Source organism: Nylanderia fulva, unplaced genomic scaffold, assembly GCF_048542155.1.
Source record: "Nylanderia fulva isolate GAGA-0341 unplaced genomic scaffold, ASM4854215v1 Scaffold39, whole genome shotgun sequence".
NCBI classification, from domain to species: domain Eukaryota; kingdom Metazoa; phylum Arthropoda; class Insecta; order Hymenoptera; family Formicidae; genus Nylanderia; species Nylanderia fulva.
The window spans coordinates 1,004,091-1,020,936 of record NW_028190466.1 but is presented as its reverse complement, the minus strand read 5'-3'; the positions used below and the strand labels follow the sequence as shown (position 1 = coordinate 1,020,936).

The 16,846-nt window shown below is 32.5% G+C and overlaps 1 protein-coding gene and 1 long non-coding RNA gene across 3 annotated transcripts in view; one reads left to right on the top strand and one right to left on the bottom strand.

Annotated features, from left to right (window-relative positions):
• Positions 1–14,285, bottom strand: part of tup (LIM1_Isl and LIM2_Isl domain-containing protein tup) — a 52,761-nt gene extending 38,476 nt beyond the window's left edge. For both annotated transcript variants that reach the window (XM_029321707.2, XM_029321708.2), the window contains exon 1: positions 12,579–14,285. In XM_029321707.2, the coding sequence (XP_029177540.1) occupies positions 12,579–12,693 (115 nt within the window). In that variant the 5' untranslated portion in view covers positions 12,694–14,285. The remainder of the gene's footprint in view (positions 1–12,578) is intronic.
• The window catches only part of LOC146721979 (uncharacterized), a 64,593-nt gene continuing 57,410 nt past the window's right edge, over positions 9,664–16,846 (top strand). The window contains exons 1-2 of the long non-coding RNA XR_014925409.1: positions 9,664–9,972; positions 10,462–10,503. This is a non-coding gene — a long non-coding RNA (uncharacterized LOC146721979). The remainder of the gene's footprint in view (positions 9,973–10,461; positions 10,504–16,846) is intronic.

Genomic DNA, 16,846 nt, shown 5'->3' with positions numbered 1-16,846 from the left:
AATATATATGTATATTTAAAATATAAATTTAAAATATGCATTTAAAATATATAAAACGTATATATATTTAAAATAAAAATAAGTAAAAAAAATATATTTTTAAAAAATATAAAAATATATATGTATATATGTACATATATGAAGAGGAATTTATACCGAGGGATATAGAGGTTGCGCAAAATTCTCCAAAAAATCAGTGTCTTCTGCAACCATCTCCGATGATTTATGGCCGTTTTAGCAGACAAATTCCGTCAATTTTTCACAGCGCCTTGAAAGCTCAAACAAACAGAGATGGATGAGGCTGTCCTGCTCCGCGAGAGAGATACCTGCATATCCTTGGTGACAAGTGCACGAGCAAGACATGACCTTAGGATATATACGGACATTTTTGCAATTCTTCTTCGTTCCTCTATTTTTCCCGCCCTCTCGCCCGTCGGGAAGGAAAAGATCTCTCGTCCGAACGAGATCGGCGAGGACGATAAAGCGAAAACGTAGCCGTCGAACAGCGATTACGCTTCTTTATAAGCGGCCCGGCGCGATAAGCCCGGCAGCGGTCCCTTCTCGTTAGAGGGGTCTAATGACGGGAAGCACAGGTCCTCGCGAGGTCTCCAGAGTGTTGTAAACTCTCTCTCTCTCCCTCTGTCTTGATAGAGGAGTCTGGCGCCGGGCGCCGCGTCCAGACCCGGACATGAACACGGAATGGTTCGGTCCGGTCCGGGCCTTCTGGACTTTCTCGTGGCTAGAACAATGACCAAATGGCTTGTGGATCATCCTACGTGCGCATACTTGATGCGTGACAATTTTTACTTCCTGGAAAAATTTACCCTGACGCTACACGGAGAGAATTTTCTCTTGTAATTTACCTTGATGGTAATTGTGGGATTCCATCCCAGCAAACACCGATATATAATTGTTACATTGCTATAATAAAACGGAATATAACAGGTAATATAACGTGTACGTTACATGTAACATCCATGTTAGTTGTAATTTCCCACTCATAGATGTAACATTTTAATATAACATATATTACATTGTAGTTATATTGTAATTATATACCAAATAGCACATTGATGTATTGATAAGTCAATGCTATCTTGGGATATAATGACAATGTAACTACAATGTAATATATGTAATATTAAAAATGTTACATCTATGAGTGGGAAATTACAACTAACATATACGTTACATGTAACATGCTTAAGTATATAACATTTATATACTGTGTTTGCTGGGCATACAGCATATAAGTTTGCAGCAATATTGCAACAACATTGCAATATTGTACATTGCATAGCAATATTGCAAAAATATTATATAGGCATGAATTTGCAATATAATTTAAACAATGTTGCAGCAACAGTTCAGAAATATTATGAAAATAAAATTTACACAAAAAATATTAGGTACAGAAAACATTCAGTCCGATCATGTATTTAACACATTTCCTATAATCCAATAGTAATATTACATATTTATTTTATTGCATTATTGCTGTAATGTTATACAATATTACTAAAAGTGGACATTTTACCGTTGCTGCAACCTTGCAGCAAGATTGCTGTAACATTTCACAATGTTTATGCAATGTTGTAATATTGCAATGAAATGTTGCCACAACCTGCTGCAATCTTGTTGCGTTGTATGAGATAATATGGTGGAAATATGATTGAAAGAATATGGTGGGATAATATAGTTGGAAGAATTTTATAAGAGTTTCTCTGATTAATATTTACCACAATAAGAAATATTAAAATTAATCGAGTATATTTTATATCTTATTGTGGTAGATATTAATATTTTTATTGTGGTAAATATTAATCAGAAAAACTCTTATAAAATTCTTCCAATACCATATTGTCCCATGATATTATACTATGATGTTCAGGGTAAATTTTAAGAGAAAATTTTCTCTATGTATCTTTGACTTTTGGCGCACTTTCTACTTTCGATTTTCAATTTTCAAACTTAATTTTTTCAATCTGCTCTTGATTTTTTAGTGTTAGGTTTTTTTCATATCTTGCTAACTTAATTGGTCCATTAAATTTGTTAGAATTGCCAGCAAGACTTCAAACACTGTCTTAAGTTGTCATTCCTGATCTATCATTTTGCACAGAAAAAAGAAGTGTCAAATCAACACTTACATATTTTTTATTTATATTTTCGCGTATACATATATATATAAATATAATGCGTCCCTTATATGATTATGATATACAATTTTGTGAGATATTTCGACTTTAGAATCAATTTTTTGCTTCATCAATTTTTCCTCGATTCAGACAGCTTCCACGATAAGACATTTTTTCGATCAAGACGCTATTTTATATTTATCACGTGAATTGGAGCATCAAAAGAAATTCTCTCAGAATTTGATTCAAAATTATGACGGTTTTTTTGGAATCATTTTTTCAAGGAAACGTCACATATGTACGATGTTGAAGATCCTTATCGCGTGTCGTGATTAATCAATCGCGATAAGCTGCGAATGTCTTATCGAGCGGCGGCCCTTTTGATCCCGTAAAGGAACACACTGATTTTTCGTTGTACTCCGCGAACAATCTCTCCGATAACTTTGTGTACCGAATGATTGCGTCCCTCCATTGACATACACAATCAGAGACAACTACTCCTTCGTTTATATCGACACACTGCAAATACGATAATTGCTGTCATCGATTTTTCAATTTTTCGTCATCTTCTCATAATATAATAATAAAAATAAAAAATAATATAATAATAAAAAATTAAATATTTGCAGAATTTTTTGTCTCTTTAAAACTATCGATACTCTTGAATTTTTTCTGACATTTTATATTCAAGGAAGATTAAAAATGGACAGATAAATCGAATGGATAGATTTTTTTAGCTTAGAATTATTTATTTATCCTTTTAGAAACACATAAAAATTATGAAAGTACAATGAGGCTTAGCTTAACTTGACCAATAGAAAAAATAAAATAAAATTGCATGGTTTAAGTATAAAGACAAAATAAAAAAAGAATATTATAATTAATAAAGAAGCACAAAAAATGAAATAAGAGAAATATAACCATAAGAAATCATAAGTTTTAATCGTCAACGAGGCTCCCTGATTCTTTCTTCTTTGTAATCGTGTAAAAGAATAAAATTATCAGGTGCACGAGTCATTCCGTCGAATATAACGATATTTTTATAGACACAAAAGAAAATATAATTTTGACAGAAAGAAATATTATTACATTATTGATAATAATATATATAATAAATAATATTAAATAGTAATATTATATTTTATATTAATATTTTATAGTAATAGTATATTAAATAGTAATATTATATATATTTTTTAATAGTAATATATTTTATTTTTTTAATTTAGAGAAAAAGAGACAGAAATAGAGAAAGAACTGATATATGTCGGGACACTGATATATGTCTACGCGCTTCGATAGAAAAGGCCCCGCATCTAATTCAATTGCAGGCCGCCGTTCCGCAAACACTCATGATAATTCAATCAAGCCTACCCTATGACGTTATATCCACTTTCCGCCGCCCCCGGCCTAAACCTCACCCCCGGTGCGTATGTGATGGTGTACCCCCGCGTGCGCGCATACGAGGGTAGAAACTCGCTCGTAATCTCCGTACGAGAACATCTGCACTCTAATCGGCTGATGATTTCCACCGAACCCCGCTTCTTACGACGAGCACACGCGTCGTCTCTCCTCTCACGCGGACGAAATAAATCGTTCGTCGGGGCAAACAATCGGGATTAGCGAAAACTTGGCACGGATCCTTATTTTACAGTCGATAACGACTAGGGATTAAGTATCTTGCAAGTAGGTTCGAATTTACATGGTCTTCAATTCTTTATAATTACTTCGAAAAAATAGTACTCACTCAAGACTCGAATCTGAATGAGATAGATCTATAAATATCTTGAAAAAAGAGTACTTTCAAGTAGAAACTCGAATTTGGATCGAGTATTTTGGAATTTTTTATGAGAAATTGGAGGAATAATTGTGCAAGTATCATAAATTGATTTCTTTTTTTAGAGTTTGAGTACTACTTGTAAAAGATTAAATTCTTAAAATAGAAAACTCCATTATACAAGTACTATTATAAATACTTAATGTATGTATTTATAATAGTACTTAATAATACTTTTTATGAAATTGTACTATTTAATAGTACTTCAATACTGTTTAATAGTACTTCAACATTATTTAATAGTACTTCAATACTATTTAATAGTACTTCAACATTATTTAATAGTACTTTAATACTATTTAATAGTACTGAAGTACTATTTAATAGTACTTCATACTATTTAATCATACTTAAGTACTATTTAATAGTACTTATAAATACTCTTAATAATATTTATAAATACTATTTCAAATCTGCAAGTACTCAAAATTCGAATACAATTATTCTGGTTTCGATTACTTCAAGTACAATAAAAGTAAATATTATTTCTTATGAATATTATCGGAATCCTAGAAAATGAAATTTGATTATTGGATTTAACTCGGATTTTTAAGTGCATAATTGAACTTGATTCTATTTTTAGTAACATAATACATTAAGTTCGTCATTTTGACAGACACCGGAAGCAGTTGTCAATTTGAAAGATCAAAATGACAATACACACTATACATTTTTAAATCTCTCGAAAATTCTATTTAATTTTTATTATGCGCATCTCTCTTTATTATCGAATTAATATTTGTTTTTAATTCCTTTTTTAATTCTGTATTTTATGATAGCTAATTATATAACTTCTGTCATCTGTTCTATACGATAGCACCTTGTTTTAAAGGAGAAATGTCAAAAATATATTTTTTCGCTAAAGTACAATCTTTTAAATTTTTAAAATCCACTTTCGAAAATATTTGCTCTTGCATGTTTTTAAATTCAGGTTATATATTATGACATAAAAAAAAACTTTCGATCTTTACATCTTTCCCGTTGACATCACATGTCAACTTTTCACGACAGAGACAACGCGTTATTAACGGATTATTATCAACATTACACGCAACAGCACCTTTACAAGATTGCCGCTTGCGTCGAGAAGGTTTATTATCGTCGTCACGTCAAAGAAAGGTCGCCGAGTAAACAAAGCGCATGTAACGCTAATTATAACGCGTACATTTGCTCTAATTACCGCGTTTGCATGCACAGGTGATACGCGCAGGCGCGTAAAATATACGAATGATAAAAGAAAGACGATCATTTAAATATTTAAATATTTATAATTACTAATAATATTGTAATTATTAATAATATTATAATTATTAAATATTTAATGTCGACGTCGTCGACGCAGAGTTTTATATATATATATATATATATATATATATATATCTATATTATACTGAAAAAATCTATTGAATACAAATAAATATTTATTTGATATAAGATAACTTTTTCTCAAAACAAATAAATATTTATTTGTTTCAAAAAGGCAGTATTGAAATCTTTATTAATTTAATAATTCTTTTTTAGTGCATAATATATGTGTCGAGAAATCCCGGCATTATTAATAATAATAATACCAACGTTTTCGACCGCACATTGGAATGTCGATGCCGCGTGTAATTCTACTTCAAGCAGAATCTAATCGCGCAGATGCCGTTAATTAAAAACCGTAAAAGAGAGAGAAAAGAGTGGGATCAACGATTCTTGCGTCGTACCTCGTGTATTATCGTATTTATCGTCATCCTATAATAATGCAAATTTTTATTACGTTCATCGAACTTATACAATATTTCTTCTTTTCTTCCTTCCCTCTCTCTCCTTTGAAAATGCATGCATATATCGATAACAGGGTGATCGTAAACAGCGAACGAAGTCGCACGCTAATTGGGAAAGTTGAAAAAGTCAACATGGATCATACAATATTATTCATGCTTTTATATCGCAGTAAGATCGCGATAATGCAATCATACGGATTGTTAATATTTTCTTATACGAATATTTTGTTTTTACCACGTCTAATCTTAATGACTCGAATATTTTAAATTCTTGAAAAATTTAAAGATGGCTATTTTTTAAAATAATATATTTCAAATCAGAAATAACTAAATACACACACACATATATATAGTATTAAATATTAAGAATAATATAAAAAATATTAAACAATGAAATTAAGCCATTATAAAAATAATAGATATGTATATATAATTTTTAAATTAAAAATGAATATATAAAGATATATTGTATATGTATAATTTTTATATAATATAATTTTCTTCCTTCCTTCCCAAAGAAAATTATATTATATACATCAGTTTTTTGGATATATGTATATAAATTTGTTTTTTTACCTTTAATTATTCATATGAATTTCACAAAAGTTCTTAGTCTTCAACAAAGATTTTAATAACTATTTTCTTTCCTGATTATATTGCAAACAATCACTATTAAAACGCGAAAAGTACATGTGTGAAAATCAAAAGGCTGAGTTTATTCTTGATCAACGATGAAAATAACCGAATTCGCAGAATTTTGAATTTAAAGTGATCGTCTTTCAAGATACCTTAGATAGTTGTTAGAATTTTAGATGTAATCCGCCGGATCGCTTTAATCGCAATTAAGCTGAAATTCTCCAATACATAAGATCGGCTATTCTTTACACGATTTAAAAGTCTAATTATAAAATGTCACAAAAGTATGATGTAATATTCAATGAGATAATTATTAAATATTTAAGATACTTTTAAATTGATAATTTGCATTTTCGGAAGGATATTCACGACATTAACATAAAATAAATATTAAATACTATAGCTAAATTTTAGGTATCTCTATATTATATCTGAAGTTTAATTATTATGTCTAAATTCTAAAATTTACCTTTTGAGTACCTGCAGGTTCGTAATATTTATAAATATTATTAAATATTTATAAGTACTATTAAGTAGTACTTAATAAATAATACTTAAGTACTATTAAATAGTATTGAAGTACTATTAAATAGTATTGAAGTACTATTAAATAGTACTTATTAAATACTCAAATACTATTTTGATAAAAAGTATTATTAAGTATAATACTATTATAAATATTCACAAGTATTTATAATAGTACTTATATAATAGAGTTTTCTACTTTAACAATTAAACTTTTTACAAGTAGTATTCAAACTCTAAGAAAAGAAATCAATTTATGATACTTGCACAATTATTCCTCCAATTTCTCATAAAAAATTTCAAAATACTCAATCCAAATTCGAGTTTCTACTTAAAAGTACTTTTTCAAGATATTTATAGAGTTCGAATCTATCTCATTCAGATTCGAGTCTTGAGTAAGTACTATTTTTTTTCGAAGTAATTATAAAGAATTGAAAACCATGTAAATTCGAATCTACTTGCTATATATGTGGAAGAAATTTATATTGAATATTATTATTACATATAATTTAGATATAATTTAACAGGGAATTTTTCGTCAAATATAATATAGGGACACCTAAAATTGAGCTAAAATATGGCTGACATTTCTTTCCATAGTTTATTCGATGTTAGAGTTCAGTCTCGTCTTGTTACGAAATCAGATTCGCAATTCGAGATTATAAACCGCGCAATTCCATGAATTTAATTATTCTTTGTTCTCGTGTAGTCGTCTCCTTAATTATTCATAGTTCGTCTCTCATCGAACGTTATCAAATTAATCGCGAGCGTTAAATTAAAGACCGCGATCCCATCGTGATGCACGCGCACATTCGCCATTCTTACTCGCGAATAATATAGCGTCGCAATAATTATGAGCGATAAATACGGCAGATATTAATGTCGCCCCATGATAATTGCCATCTCTCGTCGGCTCTCGCACGCGCGCGCGAAAAACACGTGTTAAACGCAATACTGTAACATTTAATTACAGAAAATCATCGGCGAATCGTTTCGCATCGTTGAATATTCCATGTATCCAATTATGAAAATGCGATAACTCGAGTTAATAATAAATGAGCTTGCGAGCACCGACTTCTGCATCGAGTTGCATCGTCAACTGCACTGCGGTCAGGACAGACGTTCAAAGACGATAACACGATACAATATATATATATATATATATATATATATATATATGTATACATATATATCATAAAATAAAAACTCGCGAATCGATAATATATTGAAGAAATAAGAATCGTGATGTCACTGCTTTTTATGAGAATTTATTTTTGTATTATTGTTATTTTTCGGATAATTTTTACAATAAATTTGCATAATAATTTATAATTTTTTATTTTATAATTTTCATATTCATTATTTTACGTCCAACATGAAAAAATCGCGAATCGATGATATTCTAAAGAAATATGATTTGTGCTGTCACTACCTTTTATGAGAACTTATTTTTGTATGTTATTGTTATTTTTCGGATAATTTTCACAATTTTGTGCAATATTTATAATTTTTGATTTTATAATTTTTAAATCGTGAAAATTAAAAGACATGCAATATTAAATTATTAATATAATTAAAGAACTTATAAGAAATCATATATAGCAGTGATTTTGCGACATTGAAAATAAGAAATTTGCGAAGAATGAAATTTACCTTCCGAGTGTCAAGACACTCTGACACATGTATATATATAAAATGTGTTACAGTTATATATATAATATGCGGTTTTACTAAATGCAAGAGCCAAACAAATCGCATAAATCGCAGATTGTTTGAATTTAAAGGTCCTTGGATAATTTTAGCGTTCTCGAGTAAAGTTTAAAATTATAACGCTGTAACTCTCATCTATCAAATCTCTGTTCTGCTTCAGTTTAATTTTACGGTTCAATATTTCTAAGTACGAGAAAAAGCGTTTTCCGCAAAATAAATAGCAGTTCAAGTTTATAAATTCACTTAATTAAGTCTAAATTGTTTCGGGTGTTTGAAGCTGACTTCTCATTTCGTGAAGAGTCATAAATAATTAAGAGTTCTGGCTTCATTTTCAAGTTTATAGTTCTAGAGTTCTTGATAGTTTATATAAACAAAACCATTATTAAAGCAACGAATATTTTCCTTATCAGTAATTATCAGCATTAAAAAAATTTATAGCATTAAAAAATTTATCCTGCACGAGTTCTAAAAAGAGTTCTGCCTTCTTAAAACAAAAAAATTAACTAAACTAAAATAAAGAACCGGATATTTATATTTATAGCCATTGAGATAAGACGTTAATTTTTAGAAATTATACTTATTTTAAAGCTTCAACTTTTCGAACAAATCTCGAGTTTTAATTAATTATTAATATTTTAATATTTTAAATATTACGCGCGCTATTAGAATGAAGTTGCCGATATTAGTAGAATAGCGACTAACTTCACTCATTACCGAAACGCCGCGAGTACTAGGCAGTTCGAACTGCGTCTCTCTGTGATTAATTAGTAAGTATAATTGTTTTTAACCTTCGTATTGTAATATTTATCAATCGCATATTATAATTTCAACGTTCATATGTAATCGTAATTGTTCGAAACGCATATTTCTCGAGAAATTCGATGCAAAATTTCTCGTCAACGATATCAACATAACCCTACTCTGTTTTCGCGCGCGCGCGAATGGTTGCGATCCATCATTAATTCTAGCTTACATATTTATATTGTTATAATGCGAAATATATAAGATTATTCTAGTATATCTATGTATTTTGTTTGTTACAGCAGGGAGCATTGCGATACACAGTGCGATTCACGCGTCGTGTCGGGAGTGCCGTGAAAATCCAAGTAGCAAAATGACGTCATTGACTTCTAATGACGCCATTGACTTCTAATGTCATTTGACATTTAATGACGTCATTCGACGTTAAAATGACATGCTTGCTGGGAAAGTTCCGCGTGTCGGGAGTGCCGTCTAAAGTATCGGGCGATCGTAATTATTCGTGTTTCGTGTCGCGAGTGCTACGAAGGAACAATGAGAGGAGGAGGAGTAGAAGGAGAGCCGGAAGAGAGGCATCGGGCGACAGCGGAGCAACTGTAAGGTATGAAAAATATAATTTATAACATACTCAATTTATTAATTCGCTATTGAGAAAATGATTTGATCCATCTCAGTAAAATTGATTTTTTGTGTTATAGGTATGTATTATTTTTATTCATATAAAATCTTTTAGAAATTTTATTTTAAAATCCTTGCTTTAAATGTTTAATAAAATATTCTATAATTGAGATTTTTATATATAAAACTTTTTAGAATAGATTATGTAAATTATTTTATACATAATTATTCATTAATAAATATTTGACAAATAATATTAATAAATAATTAAAATTTATATTTCTTTTATATTTAAGATTTTATGTAAGATATTTACATTTATATTCATGAGAAATTTTTTTGTAGTTATTATATTTTATAAAAGTTTACACACATAAATAACAATAACATTTCTTTTAAGAAACATTTAATTTTTGTTATATTTGTTTATATCTCTTTATAGGACGCAATAATTTGAATATTTTGTTTTCAGATCAATGAGCTGTGAACTACAACTCCGCTTTTGCTCGTATTGGTGAGTGAGAAATTGTTGATTTTATAACATTTTTATAGCGATAATGGAGATGTATGCACAAATTGTTCGAAGAAAATATCCGCGATTCTCGATCGTTGCTACGATTTTAAGTGCCGCAAAAGATTTTATTTACTTTCGACGATTAGATATCAAGAATACGATATCTGTCGAGTAATTACAAAGCGAATAAGTTAACTTAATACAAGTCCCGTAATTCATTTAAACTCTACGTTATATAAGCACACGCTTGATTAGTACAATTTTTCTTCGGATATAAAATTTTCATTACACACGGAACTTGCGAAAAATTTTCGCCGACGGTTCCTTTATTTCATTTTGCGATTTCAGATCTGAGATTTACAATTAACAGATACATGTATTTATAAAAGTGTGTTACATGTTATATTACATTGAGACACTTGAAATGATTAATTTATATCACTCTGCGATAATTATATCAATATTAGAAAGTACTCTGAAGAAGTAAAAACCGGAGTACAAACGACGGTCAATTTATTCCGACGAAAATAAATTGTGAAATCAAACTTATAGCTTTTATTTTTCTTGGTCTGTATAATTTAAAGTTGATCGAGATTGATTCGTTAAAATTCTCATCGTCAATTCCGCGGGTATAAACCAAAGTAGAATATATTATGGAATATTATAGAGAATTTTATGCAGAAAAATAGAATTCGAAGTGGACCCCCTCGATTATTTTCATTCGACGGCATTCGTTTTTGATGGACGCATTACATATTACACGTGATGCTTAATGTAACTCTGTCCTTTGATTTAATGACTCTGCGGCAAAGAGAATATGGCGAATATAATTATTTAAACAATCTAACGCGCGCGCAATCAAGTGGCAATAAAATTAATTATCAGGTGGACGGATTTTTTAAGCATTGATTGGATCAGCGACGATTTAATGAATTGCAAATCGCCGTTAATTGATGGAAAACCATAGTTCGTTGTTGAATAAAAAATCGGTTTTGATGGAGGAAAAATTAGCCGTAATACATGGAGTCAAAATTGCGATGAGAGAATAAAAATGTGTGTATGTATATGTGAGATATCTTCTTTTTGATTTCATCTTTCACCTTCTTTTTTTATTTCTTCTTTTGTATTTTTTTACATCTGCTTTTTTATATCAATTATTCTTATTTAATAAGCACATGTCTTCATTTGAGAAGCGATTACTTGAAAAAATATCACAGTCACATATTTATTCTATAGTATCACAATTTTGCTGATTCTGATCACGTAAATTTATCTTCCGAGCGGAGAGAAAATAAAGATAAGATTTTTATTGCACGTGAAAATTTCGTGAAAAATTAGATATATATTTCACAGTCTGATTCTAATATACTTGAAAAGCCTGAATGAAGAGACTATATATTCTCTTCTCAATATAAGTGAATGTGTCATCTTGACAATAAAATTTATCTCTGGCGCTCTTATTAAAGTTACGTTATAAATAACGTTGAAGCAAGATACGCTATTGTAATATTTATTTATAAACATTCGTACATCCATAACACGCATCAGGTAAGATTATTTGAGTAATTCAAAAGTTCTGTCCGTGAAAAAGCGGTTGAATAGGTAACATCATTGCGAAGCTTTTTTCTCTTCTCACTTATCGAGGTCTGAGAAGTTGGCACCCCGAATTTTTATAAAATGTACATAGCATTCGATTGTCCACATTTGTCCATATTAGATAAGTAATCGTTTTTTGTCCATTATGAAAAAAGAATTTGAATAAATTTTATCACCCCTAGATGCACCCCCATTTATAATTTTTAAATAAATCGCACTTATAGAGATGCTTCTCTATTTTTATTTGCTAAGTGGAGAACAGACAATTATTTTATGGCCAAATAAAATTGATAAATTATTTAATCAAATTTTTTTTCATTTTCAATTTTTTTCGGAAGACGAACGATTATACTACGGACACTCGAATGCCACATGAGTTTTGTGAAAATTCGCATTTTGGTGTCAACTTTCGACTTATTGTGCCTTTTGCGTCCCAAACAAGTGAAGAAAGGACAAAGAAAACAATCCGAGCTACTCACTCTGCGTGGGGTCGGCGGATTCGTCCTGTATGTTGACCGGTGAGATTTTCAGTGATCTCGGAGGGCCCTGGAAGCCGATGGGCCCGGGCCCCCCGGCTGCGCCCACCCGCTGCATTACGCCGGCACCCCCTATTTCCGCAGCTCTGCCACTCCTGCGCACGTCGCGCGACGGTTTTCGAGCAATCTTGAAGCCTTTCGTGCCGGCCGTATCCTTTAAATTCGCGAAACTTCCACGGCGTTTGCCCCCTACCGTTCCCTACCGTTCCTTTCCCGAAATCCACCGAGGAAATCAAATCGGTCTCCGAATACGGAAGATTACGTATATATGTTTGGAAACAGCAGAGTTCACGTTGTTCCGAAATGGACAACTTTTTTTCAGAGAATTATTCAGCTCTTAACGTGACCTTTCTTGTATTTTGTGGTGTTCCCATTTTTATCTTCACCGTATCTTCACCTTTGTTCGCTTTGTGTCGAACTGAATTTTCATAAGAACGGTCAGTTTTTAGATGTTCTTCTTTGGATACCTGTATATTGTGGAATTCGCATGTCTTTAGCTAAGTTTTCACTCGAAAATAGATAACTTTCTTCAGAAAGTTATTTAGGACGTTTAGGAGTCCTCTGCTGGATGGATACCTGTACGTTATGGAATTCTCATTGTTTTTCTTTGTGTTCACCTTATTTTCACATTGTCTTCGCCTCATCAAAAACTGAATTCTCACGCGAATTGGACACTTTCTTCTTCGGAGATTAATTTAGTCCAACAGATCCTTTCCTGGATTCCTGTACATTTTGGGATTCGCGACTTGGGATTGTCAATTTCTGACTGAACAACTACAAATTTTAACAAATCTCGAGTATAAAATTAAACTCATTTCCGAATCGGGTACGGATTCTGTTCCGACAATATCGGAGGTTTTTCTTCGGCCTTCTCGCGGATCCAACTCGATTCCAATTCTGGTTCAACTTGCGCCACACTCAATCGACGATGGTTCACTCTCGATTCACACTCCGGACACTTCCGCGGTTGTTTTCTCTTCCGCACTGTTTTTTCCTCTAATTATCACGCGGTTTCCTCTCTCTTTCTCTCTCTCTCTCTCTCTCTGTTTCGCGATGATATACCACACCCGTTCGGCTTATCTCGCGAGCGGTTTCTCGCGATTATTCCCTAGATAAGTGAGGCTTTGATGGTATTCCTTGTATTCCTGACGGCTGCTGATTCCTCTTACGAGAAGGAGCTGGGTCCGAAGTTGCCAACCGGTCCATTCGCGCGAGTCCGAGAAATCGCGGCACGATTTCCTGGCTCTTATCACTCACTGGAGGCGAAGAGAATTCACTAGTTGGGATCCACGAATGCTTCGCACACAACAGACAACGGCAAGGGCAAGCAAAAGAAACAACTATTCCGGTAGAAAACGGACAAGAAAGGTAGAAAGAGACCGCGGAACAGGCCCAAGGGGAAGAGGAGGGAGGGAAGGGGTAGAGGAAAGAGAGAGAGAAAGAGGTTGGTTCATGGAAAGAGAGAAATAGAAAGGATTGGCGCGGGGAGAGAAAGAAAGAGAGAGAGAGAGAAAGACAGGGGGAGAGAGAAAGAGAGAGAGAAAGAGGAGGAGGAGAGACCCACGAAGAGGTTGCACGAAACTACCCCGACGAGACTGACGACACAGGGCCCCGGGAGCCACTGACTGCCAGTTAGGTGTCTCGCTATAGTCTGCTGGAGGAGCCCAGACCCAACCTAACCGTCCGCTCCATCCCCCTCCACTTCTTCCCGCTCTCCCTCCCACTCACTCGCCTTACCACCCCTCCTCTTCCTCGACACAATCATCCCCCTCTTAATCTTCTCCCTCCCTCCATCATCCTTCGTCGTCCTATCGAACGCGAGAAAACGACGCACGAGCGAGCCTCGGATTCGTCGCTCCCGATCGGGAGTCGACTCCGTCCAGCATCCACGCCTCTGCGAACCCCCCGATTTGCCGGCAACAAAATGGCCGACCGCGCGCGCACCTAATCGATTTGCGTATGCCTACCCCTTCTCTATCCTTCCCCTTCCATCAGCGGGGTTCTCTCTCTTTCTCTCCCCTATCCTTCTTCTAGCTGCCACCCTTCGTCGTGCCTTTGTTCTCGCATCGTCCTTCTCTCTTTCTCTCCCGGTCCTCGTTCTGTCTTTCTTCCTTCTCCCTCTCTTTCGCTTCGTTAATCCGCCAGCGATGCTATACCTACCCGTGATGTCGGCTGAGTGGTAACCAAACGGCCCGGTATCTATGTCGCGTTCCCGTGTCCGCCCGACTTTAGCTCTCACTGATATTTCCTCTCTCATTCTTCTGTGTTTGCCATCTTAGGCATGCGATCTCTCGCGAATTTCTGGACATTTTTGTCATCCCAGTAAATCGTGAGCCCGCAGCATCCCCCAACGCTTTTCGGGGTTTTTTTTTTTTTTTTACACTGCGTAGGATTGCTTCGCATTTCGCCCGATTTTACCTGATTTTTCTCAAGTGGAGGAATCGAGGAGGAAAAAATTTTTCGAGGCAATTTTCAGAGTATATATATATATTTTTTCAAGATTAAAAATATTCCATTGAACATGGAATTATATACGAAATGTTTATAAAATAAAGTTCTGATAAAACAAGATGATATTAAATTTTAAATTACATAAGTGATTTTTTTACATGAAATTTTAACTCTATGTATTTTCCCTTGAAAAAATGACAGTGATAATTAAGTAATATTTCTATATAGTTTTGAACAGGTATAATTTTCCATGTAAAAGTCGTTGGATTTTTTCAGTGTGGAGCGAATATAAGGTACAAGGTTAAGTAATTAGCGGAACAGTTTTACACATTAATACCCGGGACAAATCGTCAAAGATTCAGCATCAATTTTTCAACGATTAGATATATGTATGTATGTATATAGATATGTGCACGTATACATATATGCGCGATCGTCGCGAGTAATTTAATTGCAATGGCGGCCGGGGCGCGATGCGCAATTTTGCAAATTTGACAGACACTCAAGCGGAGAAATTTTGCCTCTTCTATTTTCAGCCTCAATTTTCTCACGTTTCTGGAGATCGTGTATGGGAGATTTCGAGTTTAATTCCCGGATAGCCACAGTAATTATTATGACATCATTTATGATGTCATAATAATTACTGTGGCTATCTGGGTTAACTTAGATTTAGCTTTAATTAACAAATAATTTGCACCAATCCAATATCTCAGTAAATGAACAGTATTATAACCGAAGGTTTTCTGTATAAAATTGAAATTAAAATTGTAATATTTGAATTTACCTTGACGCATTATAAGGCCAGCGTGTTTTTAAGAACTAACTAAAAAATGTAAACATAAACTGACAACTAAACTTTTAAAAATTATAATCGTTCGTATCAAAATAAATATTCAAACGTGTATAACACCAGGCCAACTGATGAGCATTAAAATTAAAATAACTTAATTTTTATTAATTTAAAAGATCATATAAAAAGAAAGAAATAATTAACTACATAATCAAAATTATTTAATTGATCTTAATAAAACTTATAATTAAAATACACCATATTTGACATATATATTCTTGTAATATAATAACAATCGAATAAAATCACAAACGTTTCGGCTGTACACAGCATTTTTCAGTGTAATGAAATAACACATTTCAAGAATAGTATATTGAATATCGAGATTTTTGATCTACACAGACAGATTGACAAGTTATACAAAAAAAATCTTTACCCTCGCACAATCACTTTCTAGCATAATTCCTATATTTATTTGGGATAAAAATTATCATCACATAGTTTCCTTCCAAAGATATCATAAAAAGTTACATACGATTCATAGCAATAAATTTAAGTTCCAGCAATACACAATATATAAATGTTATATACTCAAGCATGTTACATGTAACGTATATGTTAGTTGTGATTTCCCACTCACAGATGTAACATTTTTAATATTACATATATTACATTGTAGTTATATTGTCATTATATCCCAAGATAGCACTGACTTATCAATACATCAATGTGCTAATTGGTATATAATTACAATATAATTACAATGTAATATATGTTATATTAAAATGTTACATCTATGAGTGGGAAATTACAACTAACATGGATGTTACATGTAACATACACGTTATATTACCTGTTATATTCCGTTTTATTATAGCAATGTAACAATTATATATCGGTGTTTGCTGGGGTGGTTAATGAAAAAAAGGACATCTTCTTACATTAATAATATAAAACAAGTGGTGTTACA